Source organism: Odocoileus virginianus, chromosome 24 (assembly GCF_023699985.2).
Source record: "Odocoileus virginianus isolate 20LAN1187 ecotype Illinois chromosome 24, Ovbor_1.2, whole genome shotgun sequence".
Classification (NCBI taxonomy): domain Eukaryota; kingdom Metazoa; phylum Chordata; class Mammalia; order Artiodactyla; family Cervidae; genus Odocoileus; species Odocoileus virginianus.
The window spans coordinates 44,800,226-44,821,083 of NC_069697.1; the positions used below are offsets into that span (position 1 = coordinate 44,800,226).

At 39.5% G+C, this 20,858-nt stretch overlaps 1 protein-coding gene and 1 non-coding gene across 2 annotated transcripts in view; both read left to right on the plus strand.

Annotated features, from left to right (window-relative positions):
- The window catches only part of WIF1 (WNT inhibitory factor 1), an 81,561-nt gene extending 61,844 nt beyond the window's left edge, over positions 1–19,717 (plus strand). Inside the window, exons 6-10 of the mRNA XM_070454651.1 lie at positions 3,927–4,022; positions 8,516–8,611; positions 14,919–15,014; positions 15,515–15,610; positions 18,893–19,717. Of these exons, the coding sequence (XP_070310752.1) occupies positions 3,927–4,022; positions 8,516–8,611; positions 14,919–15,014; positions 15,515–15,610; positions 18,893–19,014 (506 nt within the window). The 3' untranslated portion in view covers positions 19,015–19,717. The remainder of the gene's footprint in view (positions 1–3,926; positions 4,023–8,515; positions 8,612–14,918; positions 15,015–15,514; positions 15,611–18,892) is intronic.
- LOC139031008 (U6 spliceosomal RNA) lies at positions 6,972–7,076 on the plus strand. The gene has a single exon (XR_011483438.1). It is a non-coding gene; the product is annotated as a U6 spliceosomal RNA (small nuclear RNA).
- Positions 19,718–20,858: the final 1,141 nt, after the last annotated feature.

Consider the following 20,858-nt stretch of genomic DNA (forward strand, 5'->3'; position numbering starts at 1 on the left):
AAGTTTTGAGTTTTTCTCCCTCCACTAAAATTGGTTTTTAAAAGAGTATTGTGACCGATTTGAAAGTATCTACTCCAATTAAAAGTAGCTCAAGTCACAGTAAAGTCTAAACCTGAGTTATGAAGGTGCTCTAGGCAAAAAAGAGAGGATGAAGATCATTTGTGTAGTAAATATATCTGTTCCGGTGAAATTACTACTAAGAAAGTTATACGAAAAAAAGAGATGAACATGAAAATGTTTATTAATCACACGACTGGATGCATGTTTAGTCTTTCAGTTGTGTCCAACTCTCAACCACAAAGGTATATAAACCACAAGCTCACATATACTGAGCTTATTTAACAAGAATAAGCAAAGTATTTTTCATCTTCAAAAAAATAAGAATTTTTCTTGTTTGCATTGATTTTTTTCTTTATTTTTGGATTGAAGTATTTGATTTACAATATTGTTAGCTTCAAGTATACAGCAAGATGATTCCGTTATTCACACATATATATCTATTTTTTCAGGTTCTTTTCCCTTATGTGCTATTACAAAATACTGAATATAGTTTCCTAAGCTACAGTAGGTCCTTGTTGATATCTGTTCTATATATCGTGGTATAAATATATAAATTCCAAACTCCAAATTTATCCCTCTCTGGGCCTCCTTTCCCCTTTGGTAACCATAAGTTTGCTCTCTATGTCTATAGGTCTGTTTCTTCTTTGCATATAAGTTCATTTGTATCATGTTTTTAGATTCCACATGCTAAGCCATGCCATATGATATTTGTCTTTCCCTTCCTTACTTCACTTAGGATGATAATCTCTAAGTCCATCCATTTTGCTGCAAATGGCATTATTTTATTCTTTTATGCCTGAGTATTATTCCACTGTGTGTGTATGCATACCATGTCTTTATCCATGCATCTGTCAATATACATTTAAGTTACTTCCATGTCTTGGCTATTATATATAGTGCTGCAATGGACACTGGGGTGCATGTATATTTTCAAATTCTGGTTTTCTCTGGATATATGCCTAGGAGTGGGATTGCAGGATCATATGGTAACTCTATTTTCAGTTTTTTGGGAACCTCCATACTGTTCTCATAGTGACTACACCAATTTACATTCCCACCAATAGCGTAGGAGGGTTCCTCTTTCCCCACACCCTCTCCAACATTTATTATTTGTAGAATTTTTGATGATGGCCAGTTTGATCAGTGTGAGGTGATATCTCTTTGTAGCTTTGATTTGCATTTCTCTAATAATTAGTGATATTGAGCATCTTTTCATGTGCCTGTTAGTCCTCTATCTCTTCTTTGGAAAAATGTCTATTTAGAACTTCTGCCCATTTTTTGATTAGGTTGTTTGTTCTTTTGATATTGAACTGTATGAGCTGTTTGTACACTTCAAAAATTAATCCCTTGGTGGTGACATCATTTGCAAATATTTTTTGCCTTTCTGCAGCTTGTCTTCTCGTTTTTTTTTTTTTTTCCATTTATTTTTATTAGTTGGAGGCTAATTACCCTACATCATTGCAGTGGTTTTTGTCATACATGGAAATGAATTAGCCATGGATTTACATGTATTCCCCATCCCGGTCCCCCCTCCCTTGTCTTCTCATTTTGTTTATGGTTACCTTTATTGTACAAAAGCCTTTAAGTTTAATTAGGTCATTTTTTGGTTTTGTTTTTATTTCCATTACTCTAGGGGATGAATCCCAAAAGATATTGCTGCAAATGTCAAAGAGTGTTCTGCCTATGTTTTCCTTTAAGAGTATTATCGTATCTGGTCTCATCTTTAGGTCTTTAATTCATTTTGAGTTTTATGTTTGTGTGTGTGTATGGTGTTAGGCAATGTTCTAATTTCATCTTCTACACGGAGCTCTCCACTTTTCTCAGCACCACTTATTGAAGAGATCATCTTCTTTCCATTGCATGGACTTGCCTCCTTTGTCACAGATGAATTGACCATAGGTGTGCATAGGTTTATTTCTGGACTTCCTATCATGTTCCATTGATCTCTGTGCCTGGTTTTATGCAAGTGCCATACTATTTTGATGATTGTAGCCTTGTAGTATAATCTGAAGTCAGGGAGTCTGATTCCTCCAGCTTTGTTTTTCTTTCTCAAGATTACTTTGGCCGTTCCAGGGGTCTTTTGTGTTTCCATACAAATTAAAAAATTTTTGTCCTAGTTCTATGAAAAATGCCATTTGTAGGGATTGATAGGGATTACAGTGAATTTGTAGACTGCCTTGGGTAGTATGGTCATTTTAACAATATTGTTTCTTCCAGTCTGAGAATATGGTATACCTTTCCATCTGATTGTATTGTCTTCAATTTTTTTTTATCAGTGTCTTACAGTTTTTTGAGTATAGATCTTTTGTCTTCTCAAATAGGTTTCTTCTTAGGCATTTTATTCTTTTTGATGTGATGGTAAGTGGGATTGTTTCCATGGTGTCCCAAAGCTGGTGTTGGCCTGCTAGTTGCAGGTCTGGGGCCCAGTTGGTCCCAGGGTAGGGTCTGGCCTGTTGTGGGTGGGCTAGGTCCTCAGACTGAGGGGTTGTGATTTTCCTGCATCTGGTATCTGCCTCTCAATGGGTGAGGCTGGTCTAGAGGCTTATGTAAGCTTTCTGTGGGGAGGTGCCTTGTGAGTGAAGCTGGGTCTTGGCCCTCTGGTGGGGAGGGCCATGTCAAGGGGTGTCTCTGGTGGTGGTTGATGCTGGGAAAGATTGAGGGCAAGAGGAGAAGGGGGCGACAGATGATGAGATGGTTGGATGGCATCACTGACATGTGGACATGAGTTTAAACAATCGTGAAGGACAGGGAAGCCTGCTGTGCTGCAGTCCACGGAGTCGCAAACAGTCAGACATGACTTAGTGACTGAACAAGAAGAGGTGACTGTGGGCTCACGAAGTCTTTAAGTAGCCTGTCTGCTGATGAGTAGGCTGTGTTCCTACCCTGTTTATTGTTTGGCCTAAGGTGTACAAGCAATGGAGCCTATAGACTGTTGGGTGGGTTCGGGTCTTGGTGCCAAAATGTTGGCCTGGCCTCCAAGAGAGCTCATGCCAGTGAAAATTGCCTGAATCTTCTGACCAGTGTCCTTGTCCCCAGAGTGAGCCACAGCTTCCCCCTGCCTCTCCTGGAGACCCTCCAAGACTAGGTAGGTCTAGCCCAGGCTCCTATAAAGTCACTACTTTTGCCCTGGGTCTTGGTAACACAAGACCTTGGTATGCCCTCCAAGAGTGGAGTCTCTGCTTCCCGCAGTCCAGCAGGGCTCCTGCACTCAAGTCCTGCACTCAATGCCAGACCCCCAGCCTGGGGAGCCTGACGTGGGACTCAGAACTCTCACTCCTGTGGGAGAACTTCTGCAACTCTTCTCAGTCTGCAGGTCACCCACCCAGCGGATGTGGGATTTGACTGTGTAGAGGGTGTGCCCCTCCTACTCTCCTGTTGTGGTTCTTTCTTTATGTCTTTGAATGTAGAATATCTTTTTTGGTAGGTTCCAGTGTTTTTTTTTCATCAATGATAGTTTAGCAGTTGTGATTTTGATGTTCTCATGAGAGGAGGTGAGCTCAAGGTCCTTCTATTCTACCATCTTGTTCTGATCTCCATCTGGACTGATTTTGAAATTGAAAGATTGAGGAAATAAGGCAGAAAAAGAAGAACACATCTTACTTAAATTAACTAATGATTCTGGGCAAATTTTAATCAGCCATTCAAATGGAACAATTCCAAAATTCTCTTCTATGAAATTGGTTTAAAAAACAACCTTATGTACTGCACAAAAATAATTTTAATATAGCAAACTTCTGTCTTTACAGAGCAACCACTTTAGCAACCCCAAAACTCAAAAATGTAGACCTGTTATATTATCGACATTTCCAAAATGGTCCTGTTTGTGAAACCCTATTGGCCTTAATTAGAATTCTCTCTCCATTTAGTCCTCTGCGCACCACGATGCATGAATGGCGGGCTCTGTGTTACTCCTGGTTTCTGCATCTGTCCACCTGGGTTCTATGGAGTCAATTGTGATAAAGGTAACTTCTTAAAAACAAGGTTCTTTTTTTTTTTTAACTGGAGGATAATTGCTTTATAATGTTGTGTTGGTTTCTGCAGTACAACCAGGTAAATCAGCCTTAAGGACACATTTGTCCCCTCCCCCTGAACCTCCTTCCCACCGCTCTAGGTCATCAGAGAGCACTTGTTTGCGCTCCCTATGTTATAGGGCAACTTCCCACTAGCTATCTGTTTTACATATGGTAATATATATGTTTCAATTAAAAGAAGTATATTTACTACATCATCACTCTTCATAACAGCTTTATAAATAGGGTGTATCACTTTGCTGGTTGCTTTAACATTAACCGTAAATTTTAGTGTAGCTTAACACAGTACAGGTTCCAATTCACTCACAGAATGCTCCAGTGCAGGAACCTGATCAGTGGGCAGGGCAGTTCTCCATACAATGACTCGGGGACCCAGGCACCTTCCATCTATGATCCTGCTGAGAGCTTTGGAGCTCTCTGTTTCCAGACAATAAACAGAAAAAGACTGGAATAGGCGCCGCTTAAAAAAAAAAAAAAAAGCCCAAAAATGATGCACAAAACTTTGAACACACATTCCATGGATAGGAATTAGCCTGATGACCTACCTGGATGCAAGCAGGAGAAATGTCATTCCTGGTTGGACAGCTGTCTCCCTTTAGGTGAGGGGAGCGTGAAGTTTCATGAACAGTTAGCTACTCCTGGCCCATTGCTGATTTTGTATGTCCCAAATCAGTTTTATGGGTGAGCTTCAAAGACTGAAATAAAACAATCTTTTCCGAATTGCCTGACCTAGAAGTTCACTGATCACCCATTTAATTCTCTGCTCACAGATCACATCCCTGAGAGCTCGGGTCCCTCCTTCCTATGAAGCAGCAGCATAGCCAGATTTTACTCTCAGAAAGTAGATTCAAACATGGCTCTAGAGTAGAATAGTGTAATTCATACTCTTGCAAGACACCTATCTACTTTGCCTGGTTCACGTCTTTTATGGAAAAAAAATTAACATCTGTAAAGTGTATGATGGAAAAATTAACATCCTTAAAGTGTATGTATTTAATGAAATTATCCTTTTGTCAAAAATGCTAATTGTGTCAGTTGTTGTTATTGTTTAGTTGCTCAGTTGTGTCCAACTCTTTTGCAACCCCGTGGACTGCAGCCCACCAGGCTCCTCTGTCCATGAGATTCTCCAGGCAAGAATGTTGGAGTGGGTTGCCATTTCCTCCTCCAGGGGATCTTCCCGACCCAGGGACTGACTCACATCTCCCGTGTTGGCAGCCGGGTTCTTTACCACTGAGTCACCAGAAAAGCCAGTTGCATGAGTAGGGCGCTATTTTCTAAAACAAATGTTGGATTGGCCAAAATAAAATGATGTGCTTAATTTTGAGAAGTGTCTCTTTAGTGAGATAGCACCAATTAAGAAGGAAATGAGCAGCTTTTTTAAAATGAAAGAAAAGCTAAAGGAAAGAGCCCTTAGCATGAGTCAGAATAATCATTTATGGCTGTCTGTTATTTTGTGATATGCGAAGTACCTTCATACAATTACCTGACTTTAGTTCTAACAGTCTTTTTAGATATGTAAATAATTATTCATCATAGTCCCAGATAAGTAAAATAAAGTTCATAGACCTTGAGTAGCTTGACCCAAACTCACGCCCTCCACTGTACCATGTTGCCACTCGGGCTTCCTGTTTCAGAACCCGGCTCCTCTACAAGTGACTCTGCGTAGAGAAACCAATCTCTGTGGGCCATGCTTTTCCCAACTGTAAATGGGAATTAAGCCATGACCCCTGGTCCCCCATCGCTAAACTAACTGAGAGCACATGTTCACATCTCTACCTTTTATCTGTAGGTGGTCTTTGAAAACTACAGCATTGGAATGAAAACAATTTTAAAATTTGATATTCATAAAGATTAATCACTAATGGCACTGATAATAATAGCCAGTGAGTAAAATTCTTTCTTGTGCAGTTTCTTTTCATTTGTCTAAATTTAGCATTCAGCCCTTCAGAATTGAGCAGAATTTAATTTTAGAAGCAGAATTAAATTCATATTATCTCAAATTTATTAGGCAATAGAGCCAATCCTTCAGAAATCTGGATGAAGAACGAATGTACTATCAGATTTTAAAAGACCATTTGTGAGGCTTATTATTGGTGTAGTGCGCACAGACTGACTGTCAAATGTAATGTCTTTCTTATGCCAGGGTGTCTCAACACTGCATGGTCCTGTGAAGGAAAATATCTCTGTGTATTCCAGTTCCTTTTACATTTGTAATATTTTACCTTTCAGATGAAACGTTTTCCTTCTTGTTAGACTACAGTAACTTTTTCTTATTCTTTTGGAAAGTCTGTTGAAATTCCACTTGGTCTCACTGGAGATCTGGGAACATTAAAAGAAATAATGTTTTTTTATTATCTCAATCAAAAGATGCATTTATTATCCAGGAGGGAGTATAAAGCTTCTGAAAAATGGTTTAATTACTGGCATGGAACGAGACCTTAGCACTACATATTCAAAGAAACACTAACAATTAACTTTCATTGGCTCTTGGGCCATCGGTTGTAACCGATAACAGTTGAGTGGTTAAACACTGGCCCAGCAAACCTTCAGCCCCAGTGAAAGTCTTCTGGTGTCTCTGGCTCATTTTCTTAGTCAAGAATCATCGCACAACAGAGATGGAGAGAAGCTCCAGTATTATGCAAATATTAAGGGTGTGGCCAGATTCAATAATCAGTTTGACACATTTGCGATGTTTGTCACATTCTGTAACTTTTAATTAAACTCCTAGGTTCACTGCATTCTACATGTTAATAGGGATAGTGTCCAGGGAGATCCAGCCAAGTGGACACAGATCCTGATGTTTTCTCATCTCCTATTGTCCCCAGGAGAAACAGGGACAAGTGGGTAGATAGGACATGCTCACAAAAACAACTGTCCTATGCTCGCTCTGGCAATACACATGATAAAACTGGAATAGTACAGAGAAGATTAGCATGGCCCCTGTGTAAGGATGACAGGCAAATTCGTGGAACATTCCATTAAAAAAAAAAAGATCCAGCCCTAATGTTAGTTTCAGTGGCTCAGATGGTAGTTGCCTGCAATGAGGAGACCTGGGTTCGATCCCTGGGTGGGGAAGATACCCTGGAGAAGGGTGGGAATGGCTACCCACTCCAGTATTCATGCCTGGAGAATTCCGTGACAGAGGAGGCTGGTGAGCTACAGCCTATGCGGTTGCGAAGTTAGACAGGACTGAGCAACACTTCACTTTCAACAATATTAGCAGCAAGTAACAAAGAGGAATCTCAAAAAAATGATTTTCCTAAATCCTAAATTCTGTCCTCCGGTGCTGTTGTTGCCCTCTATGACGGGAAGCTTGATTTTGCCGAGGCAAGTACAGCATGGCTGTAAGCTAGGAGATGCTTATGATTTTTAACAAAAGCTTTATCATTTAGGAAACATGATATTCCTAGAATATTTTCGTTGGATTTCATTTCCACAAAGAAAGCACACACTTAGAACTTTTGGAAATCCTTTCTGATTTTCTTCCTGGATGCTTATTCCAGCTTTCATTCACCTACAGCCAATTTTGGCCTGTTTTATATAGGCCAAGAACAAATAGGCCATAAAACTGGAATAGCTGAGTTCTTATTTTCATCTCCTTTATAGAATGAGCCAACTTGTCTATTTTTAGATACTTGCTCTCCCCCATTCTCATTTCTGTCCTCCCTCTATTTTAGGTGCCAGTGAGCAGTGAAACTCCAGAAGCTGACTCTAATAAGGAGGGTTTAGGATGAATTACCAGCAGTATGATTATCACCTGGAAAATCTAGTTTATTGGACTCCCACAGTCACATACCCACTTTCTTCATCCCTCCACCTCATGCTGCTGCACTTCCCTGCCTACAGGATCTCATAAAGGGGAATAGGCTGCCCTTTCCTGAAATATAGTTACTCTTTCTTGCAAACGTCATAAAAACTTATTTTTTCAAAAATTTCTGTTATAGACGATGCATCTCTGTTCTTAATCAGGAAAAAAGTTGCTTTCTCCTTTGTCCAATCCTAATATTTTTGACTTCTCTCCCTTTTATCTGTTCTGAAGAAGGTTTTCTCCTTTTACTCTTCATTCATCTTAAATATTTTCTTAGGTTTATAGCATTCTTCTCCTTTTAAGAGCATAGATATTTACAATAAAATTAAAAAGACATTTGTTTTTACCCACTGTTGCCATTTCCCAACCAGACAGAGCCTAGAGGCAAACCCCTAGAGGTGGGTCTGGTGTCATGTGTGTGGTATCCTGTTATGTTGCCTGAATCTGCAAATGGTCAAGCAATTGATTACCACTGCTGTCTGGGTAATATGGCTTATTTTATTAAATAAGTAAATGGGCAAGTAGCAGATGCCTAGGAAGTATCACTTAGCCTTGATGAAATGTTGTTAGATTTAAGTGACGATCTAATGCGATACCCTGTTATTCATTCTAACAGCAAATTGCTCAGCCACCTGCTTTAATGGAGGGACCTGTTTCTACCCTGGAAAGTGTATTTGCCCTCCAGGACTAGAGGGAGAACAGTGTGAAATAAGTGAGTACTGACCTGCAATATTTTTCTTTGGGGTAGGGAACCTTAAAAGCACCATCTAAGCCCTTCATTTTATTGATGAGGAACCTGAAGCCCTGAGACAATGAATAGCTTGCCTAAGGTCTCAGGCCAGTGGTTTCTTTTCACTAGATTGAGCCTCCATCCATGTCGGCTAACGGTGGGGTGGAGGAGGGACATAGACCAGCTCAGGAGGCCAGTGGTTTCTTTTTACTAGATTGAGCCGCCATCCATGTCGGCTAACGGTGGGGTGGAAGAGGGACATAGACCAGCTCAGGAGGCCAGTGGCTTCTTTTCACTAGATTCAGCTGCCATCCATGTTGGCTAACGGTGGGGTGGAGGAGGGACATAGACCAGCTCAGGAGGCCAGTGCTTTCTTTTTACTAGATTGAGCCGCCATCCATGTCGGCTAACGGTGGGGTGGAGGAGGGACATAGACCAGCTCAGGAGGCCAGTGGTTTCTTTTCACTAGATTCAGCCTCCATCCATGTCGGCTGACGGTGGGGTGGAGGAGGGACATAGACCAGCTCAGGAGGCCAGTGGCTTCTTTTCACTAGATTCAGCCTCCATCCATGTCGGCTGACGGTGGGGTGGAGGAGGGACATAGACCAGCTCAGGAGGCCAGTGGCTTCTTTTCACTAGATTCAGCCTCCATCCATGTCGGCTGACGGTGGGGTAGAGGAGGGACATAGACCAGCTCAGATGACTCAGACACTCTGACTCGGTTATGTCTGGTTTTGCGCAGTTCTCCAGGTTGCACTGTTTCTTGTGAAGAGTCCATAGTTTCAGACTAGAAATGTAGACCAGAGCTTTAGGACAGCTGGAATTTGTTCACTTACCTGCAGGCATAGAGAGTTTTTCTTTCCCCCGCTCTGGCACTCACTGCCACATTTCCCAACCAGACAGAGCCTGGTAATCCATCTCAGAGAAAAGGATAGACTTAAGAAAAAGGAGGGAAGTAAGGCAAAGAGCAATAAAAAACAAAAACATCTAATAGCACACACAACAGCATGAATGAATTGCACAGATGTTATGCTAAGTTAGACACACGAAAATGCATGCTGCATGATTCCATTTTTATGAAGTTCAAGAACAGGCAAAAGTAATAGATGATCATAGAAACCATAATAGTGATTGGGGGCACAACAGAACTTATGGTGTGCCTAAAATGCTCTGTATCCAGATTGAGGAAGTGTCTCTTAAGTGATTATTTATGGTAAAACAAAAAATAGTTAATTGATAAACTTAAAATCAATGCACATTATGCCTTCTCTAGATGCTTGTCATGCTATGATACCAAAAAAAAAAAAAAAATACAAATTTAAGGGTGGAATGTGGTGGATAATCATTGTTTTGGGAATCAGGATACCAAACTCTTTGCCCTGGCCCTGTTACCTTCCCGTCACTGAAGCTCTCTGCTCAACTCATAAACGAGCCAACCTCACCCTAGATTGCTCTGTGACCCAGAAGACAGATAACACCAAAGCCTGGCTCAGGAAGAAACAAAAGGAATGTGAGCGAGCATGTCCCTACTTTTCTGGAAGTTCTGGAATATGGCATTTTCACCTCCAGCTGTATTATATCCATAAAACACCACTGTGTTTGCTCTAGCCATAGTTTCTGAAGTTGTACTGGGTTCACAATTAAATAATACTGACTTATTATTTTAACTTTCAACCTCTAATTTGTTTGTGGGAATTTTTTCACTTTAATGAGTAATAGCTGAAGTGACTATTTTTTTTTTTATAGAGTTCAAATGAAATACTTCTGAAGTTTTCATAGAACATGTAATTAATTGTCAGGATGTGGTTTCTGTTCTTATTAATTACCCTACCCTGATAAAGATATCTCTGAATTAACTCCCCTCAATTTTCTCCACACACTTACACTCAGACTTCACATACTTAATTGGTTCATGTTTATGAATCTTTGTTCATGGGTTCCTTTTTCTTCATGGACATATGCTCTTTCATGCCCTTAGGTTTATGACCTTTCCATTGGCAGAGATAATGTTTTCTATTCTTTTTTTTTTTTTCCCCTAATTGCACCAAAAATGTGGGCCTTTGAAAGCTCTTGATTATTGCCATCACAAGTTATACTCAAATCCTTTTAGGAAATTTTTTTTTCTATCACCAGAACCATATTACCAGGAAAAATTAAAATGGGCCTTGTACTGAAAAGTGCCTATAGTGTAATAGAGACAAAAAGTTGAATTATATATCTTATTTTTAACTTGAGATATAATTCACATATGTAAAACTCACTATTTTAAAGCATACAATTGATATTGATTATATTCACAAAGTTGGGCAGCATCTACTTCTAGAATATGTTCCCATCCCCCAAAGAAACCCTATTCCCATCAGCAGTCACTCCTCATGGTCCTCACCCCAAACCCCTGGAATCCACTAATGTACTTTGTGTCTGTTTAGATTTGCCTGTATTAGATATTTCATATAAACAGAATTATACAATATATGACCTTTTATGTCTGACTTCTTTCACTTAGCATGTTTTCAAGGCTCACCTCTATTGTTACATATATCATTACTTCCTTTTACTTGCTAAATAATATTCCATTGTGTGGACATACCAACTACATTTTGTTTATCCATCCATCAGCTGATGGGCACCTGGGCTGTTCCCACGTTAGGGCTACTATAAATAGTAGTGCTGCTATGAACATTTGTGTATGAGTTTTTGTGTGAACATGTTTTCAGTTCTCCTGAGTGTACCTAGGAGTGGAATTGCTGGACCATATGTTAACTCTTTAATTTTTTGAGGAACTGCCAAAGTATTTTCCAAAGTGGCTGTACCATTTTACATTCCCACCAGTAATGTACAAGGGTTCCAATTTCTCCATATCCTTACCAATATTTGTTATTGTCTTTTTTAAATAAAATATGTATTCTGACGCTATTATCATTTCTCCTGGCCTCTATCAAAGTTGATGGCTTCTCAAACTTCATTCTGACTTGATTGTGCAATATACTTGCAGGTTAATGAATAAGATGATGATCAGAAGTATCTGGATATATGTACATATGTTTTTCTTGTTCTTTAAGGTTCATAAACATTATAAGATTCCTTAACAAACCTTCAGTTTAAAAAACCAAATTATTTATACTGTACTGTAAGTGGGTTTTTTAATACCTAAATGGGTTTTATTATTGTAAAGGTAATCTATATAAAGTGTTTGCCATAAAAAATTAGAATATTGGATAAAACAGTTAAAAATCACTTGTAAAATTCTAAGACCCAGAGATGGTGGTTGTTTGCACTTATGGTAAACCACTTTAATCTTTTTTCTATGTGAAGGATAGTCACAAATTTACTTCACAATCTGATGGGTGGAGGAAGTTTAATATCTTTATTTTGTCAATACCTTATTTCACTGTCCTCACTAGTTATAGGTAAAATTCAGACTGTTTAGAATTAGTCAAATCTATCTGTCTTCAGGCAGTGCTTAGTTTCCTTTGGGTAAAAATGTGTGATTTCTCATGTTGACTCAGGTTTCCACTGTCCAATGATAAGAATTGGTTTGCAATATAGTTTTAGGAAAAGGAAGTCTATACTAAAGATATTTATAGAATTCTGAACTTTAAAACAGTCATCCCTTCATGATATTTTGGCTCCAAGAGGTTTGATATAGGAATGGCCTTCTAACAGTCACCTGCAGAGAGATTTCTGTTCTGTGATAACCAGGAGAGAACGTCTTCCTTGCTGGCTGCAGTGAGTCTCAGGGTCCTCACTCACCTCTTGCCAAGGGAACAAAAACATCCTTGGAGGCAATGAAAAGATTCTATCAGCCATTCTCTCCATTCTGTCTGGATACTAAGTTCGCATCTCATAGAATATGGGGAACCTTGGGCCCTCGAAGTAATTTACAATACATCCTCTATCTTTTCTGCCATATAATTATTGTCCCACATCTTGCTTAGTTGAAAAACCCCAGCGCATTGCAGAGTACTGTGATACAATCCAATTTTGAGCATATGATGGGATCAGATGTTCCTTTGATACAAATGGAAATTCAGAGTTAGATATTCCTTTCCTTAAATTGAAGTTGGATCTTGACCACAGAGTAAATGCTATTCTTTGTGTCCAAACCTAGCAAAAAGTGTTCTTTTGGATTTTAATGGTGGATAGAAAGGTGGCATTCAAGTATTAAGGTTGTTTTAATACCTTTCTGTGAAACATCCCTGTGTCAGAAAAGCCTATAGCTGTAATGGCATTTCAATTTTCTGAGAGACACTAACATCTCAATTGTCTCTCTAATCTCCACAGTGAGTACATGTTGGTTTATTTATATGTGAGGAAAGTCATTTTGGATAAATAAAAGAAAGTGTTTTTAGCAAAATGATTTTCTTATGGGATTCACTTCATGTCTGTCAAGCATAATGCTTACCCGGAAAAAACTTCAGCCTTAGGATGGCAAATTCTAGATTGCAAATGGAGAATAAATGGCTTCAGAAGTAAGAAAGAAGAAAAATATGATTTTTACATCTACATCCAGTTCTAAAATCCTGGGATGCAGAGATCTGTGAAAATATCAGCACTCCTCATTTGGCACAGAGATAAAAGCATGAAGTATCATTAGGATCTGAGACATTCCAGAAAAATGCCCAGGTGTGGAATCAAGGACTTTGTGTGCCCCACCTCATGTCCTTCTCAGCCAGCCTTTCCCTCCATCACTGCTATGACCTGTTCTGTACAAACATAGGCTGGTTGCACCTGAGCTGAGCCACATGTCTCTTGTTTCCCACCAGAGACTCCTGAGTACTGAATATATATATATAAAACACAACAAACTGGAAAATTCTTAAAGAGATGGGAATACCAGAACACTTTACCTGCCTCCTGAGAAACCTATATGAGGTCAAGAAACAACAGTTAGAACCGGATATGGAACAACAGACTGGTTCCAAACTGGGAAAGGAGTATCTCAAGGCTGTATATTGTCACCCTGCTTATTTAACTTATATGCAGAGTACATCATGCAAAATACAGGGCTGGATGAAGCACAAGCTGGAATCAGGATTGTGGAGAGAAATATGAATAACCTCAGATATGCAGATGACACCATCCTTATGGCAGAAAGTGAAGAGGAACTAAAGAGCCTCTTGATGAAAGTGAAAGGGGAGAGTGAAAAAGTTGGCTTTTAAAACTCAGCATTCAAAAAATGAAGATCATGGCATCCAGTCCCATCACTCCATGGCAAATAGATGGTGAAACAATGGAAATAGTGAGAGACTATTTTCTTGGGCTCCAAATTCACTGCAGATGGTCACCGCAGCCATGAAATTAAAAGGTGCTTGCTCCTTGGAAGAAAAGCCATGACAAACCTAGACAGCATATTACAAAGCAGAGACATTACTTTGCCGACAAAGGTCTGTATAGTCAGAGCTATAGTTTTCCAGTAGTGTATGAATGTGAGAACTGGACCATAAAGAAAGCTGAGCGCCGAAGAATTGATGAACTGTGGTGTTGGGGAAGACTCTTGACAGACATGACTGAGCAGCTACACATTTTTACAGGTTATACGTATGTAATCTGTAGTCACAGACTAGAAATTCAAGAAAGTTATTCCATGGGGTGACCTTCGGTCAGTGGACACAGGTGCGGATGAATAAACGCTCCCCTCTCCCTTCCTTCAGGCAACTTGAAGGAGCAGTCCGTCTACCTCACTCCTCAGAAAGATGCTGCAGAATAGAGCCCAGATGCCTGTAGTGATGAACAACCTACAAACATACTTTTGTGTTGGCTTTTTCTCTTCTGCTGTTTACTCTTCCTGCCCCCTATTCCTCATTCCAAGGATCACTTCCCCAGATAAACTCTGCAGGCAGGTCCTGATTTCTGGAGAATCCTAGGCTAAGGCAGAAGTCATCAAGTCCAGGTATAGGTCTGCTTTCAGAAATAGTGACATACAAAAATCAGAACGCAGAGGAAAGATCACTTAGGGGGCCATCCATATCTTCACTTTTAATATATCTTAAATTACAAGTTTTTATGAATCAGTTAAAACATTGCTTGTCAAAAAAGTGATGCAAATACAGCATTTGAACAATATTGTGGAAGATTCATATGCAAAATTGTAAGTAAAAATATGAGCCTATTTGTCCCCAAAACGAAGCTCAAACAGTAACAAAGCCAGGGTTGATCTGAGATAAGTGGAAATAACTGTCACTTAAAAGCATTGATCCTCTCAAAGCCTTGCAGTTCCTTTGAAAAAACGTGATTGCCTCTGAAAGGAGAACAGAGTTCCTTGCTTATTTGCATTCTTCTATTTCAGGCAAATGCCCGCAGCCCTGTCGAAATGCAGGTAAATGCATTGGTAAAAACAAATGCAAGTGCTCCAAAGGCTACCAAGGAGACCTCTGTTCAAAGCGTAAGTACCCTGTACATGCAGCCGACCTGTGTTATGGGATAGTTAAGCTAGCAGGGATCTCTTCTTCCTAACTTCTGTACCTACTGCATGTTGCTGAGGCATCACAATTAACCTTTCTTCAGTGACATTTATGTTTCTTGAGGTAGACCAAAGACATGAAATCCATGCATGTAAAAAAAAAAAAAAAAAAAAACTTAAGACACATTTGCACACACCACCAAACTTTTTAACTATTAGGAATTTTCTTAAGGAAGATAAGCTTCCATTGCCTAGCAGTTTCAATGTCCTCCTGAGTGTCTTTTGTCAATGAGAAACATCAAGTCTAGATCACTTTCAGGAGAGTCCAAAACTGACTTCTAGCTGGAGATTGACTTAGAAAAACACATGAAGGGATGAAGCCAAAACTAACACATTCGAAAGAACTGCAGGGAAGTCGGCTGCGTAAATCTGTTAACCAGTGACAGCTCAGGAAACATTTTCTCTATCTCCTTTGACTCTAGCTGTCTGCAAGCCTGGCTGTGGTACACGCGGAACCTGCCATGAACCCAACAAATGCCAGTGTCAGGAGGGCTGGCATGGGAGGCACTGCAACAAAAGTGAGTGTGAACCGTCTGCGGAGCCAGACCCTTGCACGTCTCTCTCCTGGCTCCAACGGCCGGGACAGACAAGCCATAACTCAGCCCTGCTTTCCGCTGCGTAAAGCCAACTTCTCCTCCTCTTCCTGTTCTCTCTAGTGCCCACCCCCCCACCAGAACTCTCTAGCTTTCGTATGTAAAGGAAAGAAAGCATCACTGTAAAATACCACTACATCTGTAAAACATCACAACAGATATTTTCCAGGTTAAATTAGTACTACAGGTTGGTTTGGTAATAGGTATGTTAACTTTAATAGAAAGGAGTGAGATTTCTAAATCACATGTAGATCAGTAGCTACACGGTTCTCATTTTATCATTCAGGATTGATCAAGGAGCATTAGAACATGAAGAGTTTTGCTGTGTAAAATCTTTACACTGTTGGTTGTGGGATGCTTTAAATGGGTTCTTTCGAGGGAGAGAAAAGGTCTGTGAAGTACAGGAGAGATGTTAACGTGGAGTTGTATTTTTTCCACATTTACTGACCACCCAACATGGACTGGCTATAGGATAATAAACCACTGGTCTGTTTTATACACAAAATGAAAGTTAAAGTTGCTAAATTCAATCATTCTGTTTTGATTGATATCGTCTCTGTGCTAAGCATGGATCCAGGCACTGAAAACACACCAGTGAACAGACAGAAAAGATCATGCCTGGTGGGGCCCAGATTCAAGAGGAAGGGGCAGTCGATCAGCAAGTGGAGGAAATAAATAATGCATCTCTGCAGGTTCATCCTGCAGCTTGAACTCTCTCTCCTGAGGATGGATCCACTTGCTACTTTCTGTGGGCAAAGGAAGGCTTCATTCAGTCATGCAGCTCCCTTGATTAATAGAAGTCCAGATTGTGCCTATCAAATTGTTTCCAAAATAATGCACACAAAGTGAACAGATCACTTTCATATCAGGTGTTTTTTCTAAATCAGTGGTCTCCAAAGGGTGATGCATATAGCCCAGTGAGTGTGGAATGATCATCTGGGGTGCTGAGGGAAAATATTAGTTTGAAGACATTTTTAAAAATATTTTATGTTCTTTTATTACATTTAGGTAGAAATTTTATATGTATAGTTATATATCCCAATCTCTAATTCTTACTTTTTGTACATATTCTATAACTCACATTGTACTATTCTGATATGTATAAAACCAGTTATGTGTAGCTTTACATGTTTGTTTGTCTTAAAGTATATTGCTGTCTGGCCTAGGCTACACTGAGCCATTGATTTGAGTCTTTTTTTTCCCACTGTTGCTTCACGGGATGGTAGATTGAATTGGCTTCAGGTGGACATAGCTTAAAAAGTGGAGATCCTCTGGAAAATGGCTCCTTTACCCAGGTGGGAATGATGGAATGGTACCAAACGGGGCAGAAAGGGACCTTCCTTCAGGTAAAAGACCTATAGAAAATTAACCATTCCCAGGAGGCAAGTGAGAGGCCCTCATGCATGCAGTTTAGATGAGCAGTTCTGACAGGTCTGCCAGCCCCAGGAGCACCCTCGCTTGTAGACTTGGCTGCCGAAAGCTTTTGTCATCTCGGCCGCCTTCAGATTCAGGCATGCATGTCAAGAAGATGCCTTGGTGCTTGATTAAAATGCAAGCATGTTTTACAGAAGAGGCCCCCCAGCCATTTTGTACAGTGGCTGAGAGAATCAGGCTGAAAGAATGAGGTTAATTTTGCTTAAAAGGAGATGACAAGGAAGCTGTGAGGCACAGTTCTGCTAAGAACAGATTCCCATTGGGGCGACACATTGGGAGGTCCCAGGCACCCAGACATCCTAGTTGGGAGGGAGAATACTGGAGACAGACTTCCTGGCTTGGGCTCTGCTTCATGGGTGGCAGGGTGAGCAGCGGGATAGGGATTGTCGGCTCATTGTCTTCGCGGGTCCATGAGCTACTAGCCTACATACTGACAATTCAAAGAAAAGCATTCAGGAACAAAGTATTCTGTTCTCAGCAGTGACTTAATGACATTCTTGCATTTAAAAACCACAGGGAACAAATGAAATGCCAAACTTGACTCTAACGCACAGGAAGATGGAGGCAGATTTTTAACTGCTGTCTTAGATCAGTTTTAGGAAATCAGCAGAAGTGAGTCAGTGATCCAGGCATCTTCAGAAGTTCGTAAGTAATAAGAAAAGAAGCCTTGAGTTGTGTAACTCACAACTGACATTGTATAATTGTGTTACACTCCTCTTAGGATGAACTGGAAATGCTATCAGTAGACACCCATCTTGACCAAAGCTCACAAATGCCCACTGAGAAGGAGTCAGTTCAAATCCTGGCCCTTCTCTAATCTGTGTACTGAAAGTACCTGTTTTTTTAAATAATTCTCTTTTCCTAGGTTCTTTTAGATTGATTCATTTTTTAAAATTTTTATTTTGTATTGGGGTATAGCCAGTTAATAATGTTGTAATAGTTTCAGGTGAATAGCGAAGGGACTCTGCTACACATGTAAATGTAGCCATTCTCCCCCAAACTCACCTTCCATCTAGGCTGCCATATAGCATTGAGAGCCCTTGTTATGCAGTCCTGTTGGTTGTCCATTTCAAATATAGCAGTGTGCACATGTTCATCCCAAACTCCCTAGCTATCCCTTCTACCCATCCTTCTCCTTCACCCCCTGCAACCATAAGTTCATTCTCTAGTCTGAGTCTCTTTCTTTTTTGTAAGTAAATTTGTTTGTATCATTTCTTTTTAGATTCCACATATAAAGGATGTCATACAATAATTCTCTGTCTGACTTATGGAAGTCCTTAATTTTTATAAAATTCCTATTCTGGATAAATGCAATAGCCATGCCTAATCATGTGATCTGTATGAAGAATGGGGGTTGTTATTATTGAAGCAGATCAATAATAATGGAGGTTGGTTTTGCAAGGCAATGAAAGGATCAGTGACAACATTCTCTGCAATGGGACCTCAGTGCTCGATCCTTACTAGCCCTTGGATGGAGGATCCTTTCATTCAATAACATTCATCCCAAGTTTGCTTCAAGCGTGGCATGACCAAAATATATAGTGAATCAGAGATTCAATGGAAGCCAGATTTGATGGAGTTACTAAAATGAATTTCTTTTAAAAGAGATCTTGAACCTGTAACATCTCATCATTCAGGTAGCTTTTTGTGGTCGCTGTGGTCTTTCACTCTGGGTTGGAAAGAGAAAATGGATTTTATTTGAATGGTGAATAATGAATCTGAAGAGCGTGTTTTTGTAGTTTCTTTTCTTTTAAGCTGTGAATAATTTTGCAGGGTATGGAGCCAGCCTCCTGCATGCCCTGAGGCCAGCCGGCGCCCGGCTCAGGCAGCACACGCCTTCAGTTAAAAAGGCCGAGGAGCGGCAGGACCCGCCTGAATCCAATTACATCTGGTGAACTCCGACATCTGAAACATTTTAAGTTACACCAAGTTCATAGCCTTTGTTAACCTTTCATGTGTTGACTGTTCAAATAATGTTTATTACAGTTAAGAATACTGGCCTGAATTTTATTAGCTTCATTATAAATCACTGAGCTGATATTTACTCTTCCTTTTAAGTTTTCTAAGTACATCTGTAGCATGATGGTATAGATTTTCTTGTTTCGGTGCTTTGGGACCAACTTTATGTTATGTCAGTTGTTCAGGTTAAAGTTTTGTCTTTTCAACGTGTACTTGGCAGATAATTTCCAAAAGTACAATGTATTCATGGTATTGAGGGGCTGGGCAACATTAGAGAAGATAACTGGAACAAAAATGCATAAATCACAAGGGTTTGGATGAAGCAGTTGAAAGTGCTGAAGTTTTAGTATGTATTTAGACATTTGTCACATTTAAAAAATTCCCCTTAAACTCATAATACATTTTGACCTTATCATGATTCCAGAGAATTCAGTATTAAAAAAGAAAGAGAAAGAAATAACACTGTGGTAGTGACATTTAACGATATAATATATTGTAAACACAATAAAATAGGGAATATATGTATGAACTTTTGGCATTGGCTTGAAGCAATATAATATATTGTAAACAAAACACAGCTCTTACATAAACATTTTATACTGTTTGTATGTATAAAATAAAGATGCTGCTTTAGTTTTCTGAGTGTGGTATGGAGTGGTCTTTGCATGTGCTAGTTTATGGAAATAAAGTTGGTTGCAATTGAATAGAAAACTTTGCAATATCATAAAAAAGAGAAGATATTCTTTCCCTGACTCTGGACTAGCTCTCCAGCCTCATCTTGCCCTCCCAGTTCTGTCTCTACTTCAGCCACGCCACACTATACTCTGTCGTCAGAGCCTGCAACACTCCTATTTATGTCAGCTCCCAGCTTGCTGTCATTTCTTTCAAGAAATCTTCTCTAACTAGGATATGCTAAATATCCCATTAGTGAAGACTTTCTCATGGTGTGGAAATATTACAAATGAAAGTGTTACCAACTGGGAATGTAAATTGATATAGCCACCATGGAAAACCGTATGGAGATTCTTTAAAAAACTAAAAATAGAGTTACCATACAATCCAGCAATCCCACTCCTGGGCACATATCTGGAGAAAACTATAATTCAGAAAGATATAGGCATTTTAACATTCATAGCAGCACTATTTATAATACCTAAGGCATGGAACCAACCTAAATGTCCATCAACAGATGAAAGGATAAAGAAGATGTAGGACATACAGTGGAATATTACTCAGGAATAAAAAGAATGAGGTAATGCTATTTGCAGTTACATGGATAGACTGAGAGGACATTATACTGAGTGAAGTAAATCAGACAAAGATAAACAATGATATTTATTATATGGAGAATCTAAAAAAAATGGTACAAATGAACTTATTTACAAAATAGAAATATGGTCACAGATATAGAAAATTAAGGGGAAAATATGGGGCAGGATAAATGGAGATTGGGCTCAACAGATACACACTATTATATGTAAAACAGATAACTAATAGAAACCTACTGTACAGAACAGGGAAGTCGACTCAGTACTCTGTAATGATCTATCTGGGAAAAGAACTGGGAAAAGAGTGTATGTATGTGTATCGCTGGGTTGCTTTGCTGCGCAGTGGAAACTGGCACAACATTGAAAATCAACTGTACTCCCATAAAAGTTAATTTTTAAAAGTAACCAACAAGGACCTACCGTATAGCACAGGAACAGTGCTCAATAGTTTGTGATAACTTAAATGGGAAAACAACTTGAAAAAGAATGGATACATGTATATGTATAACTGA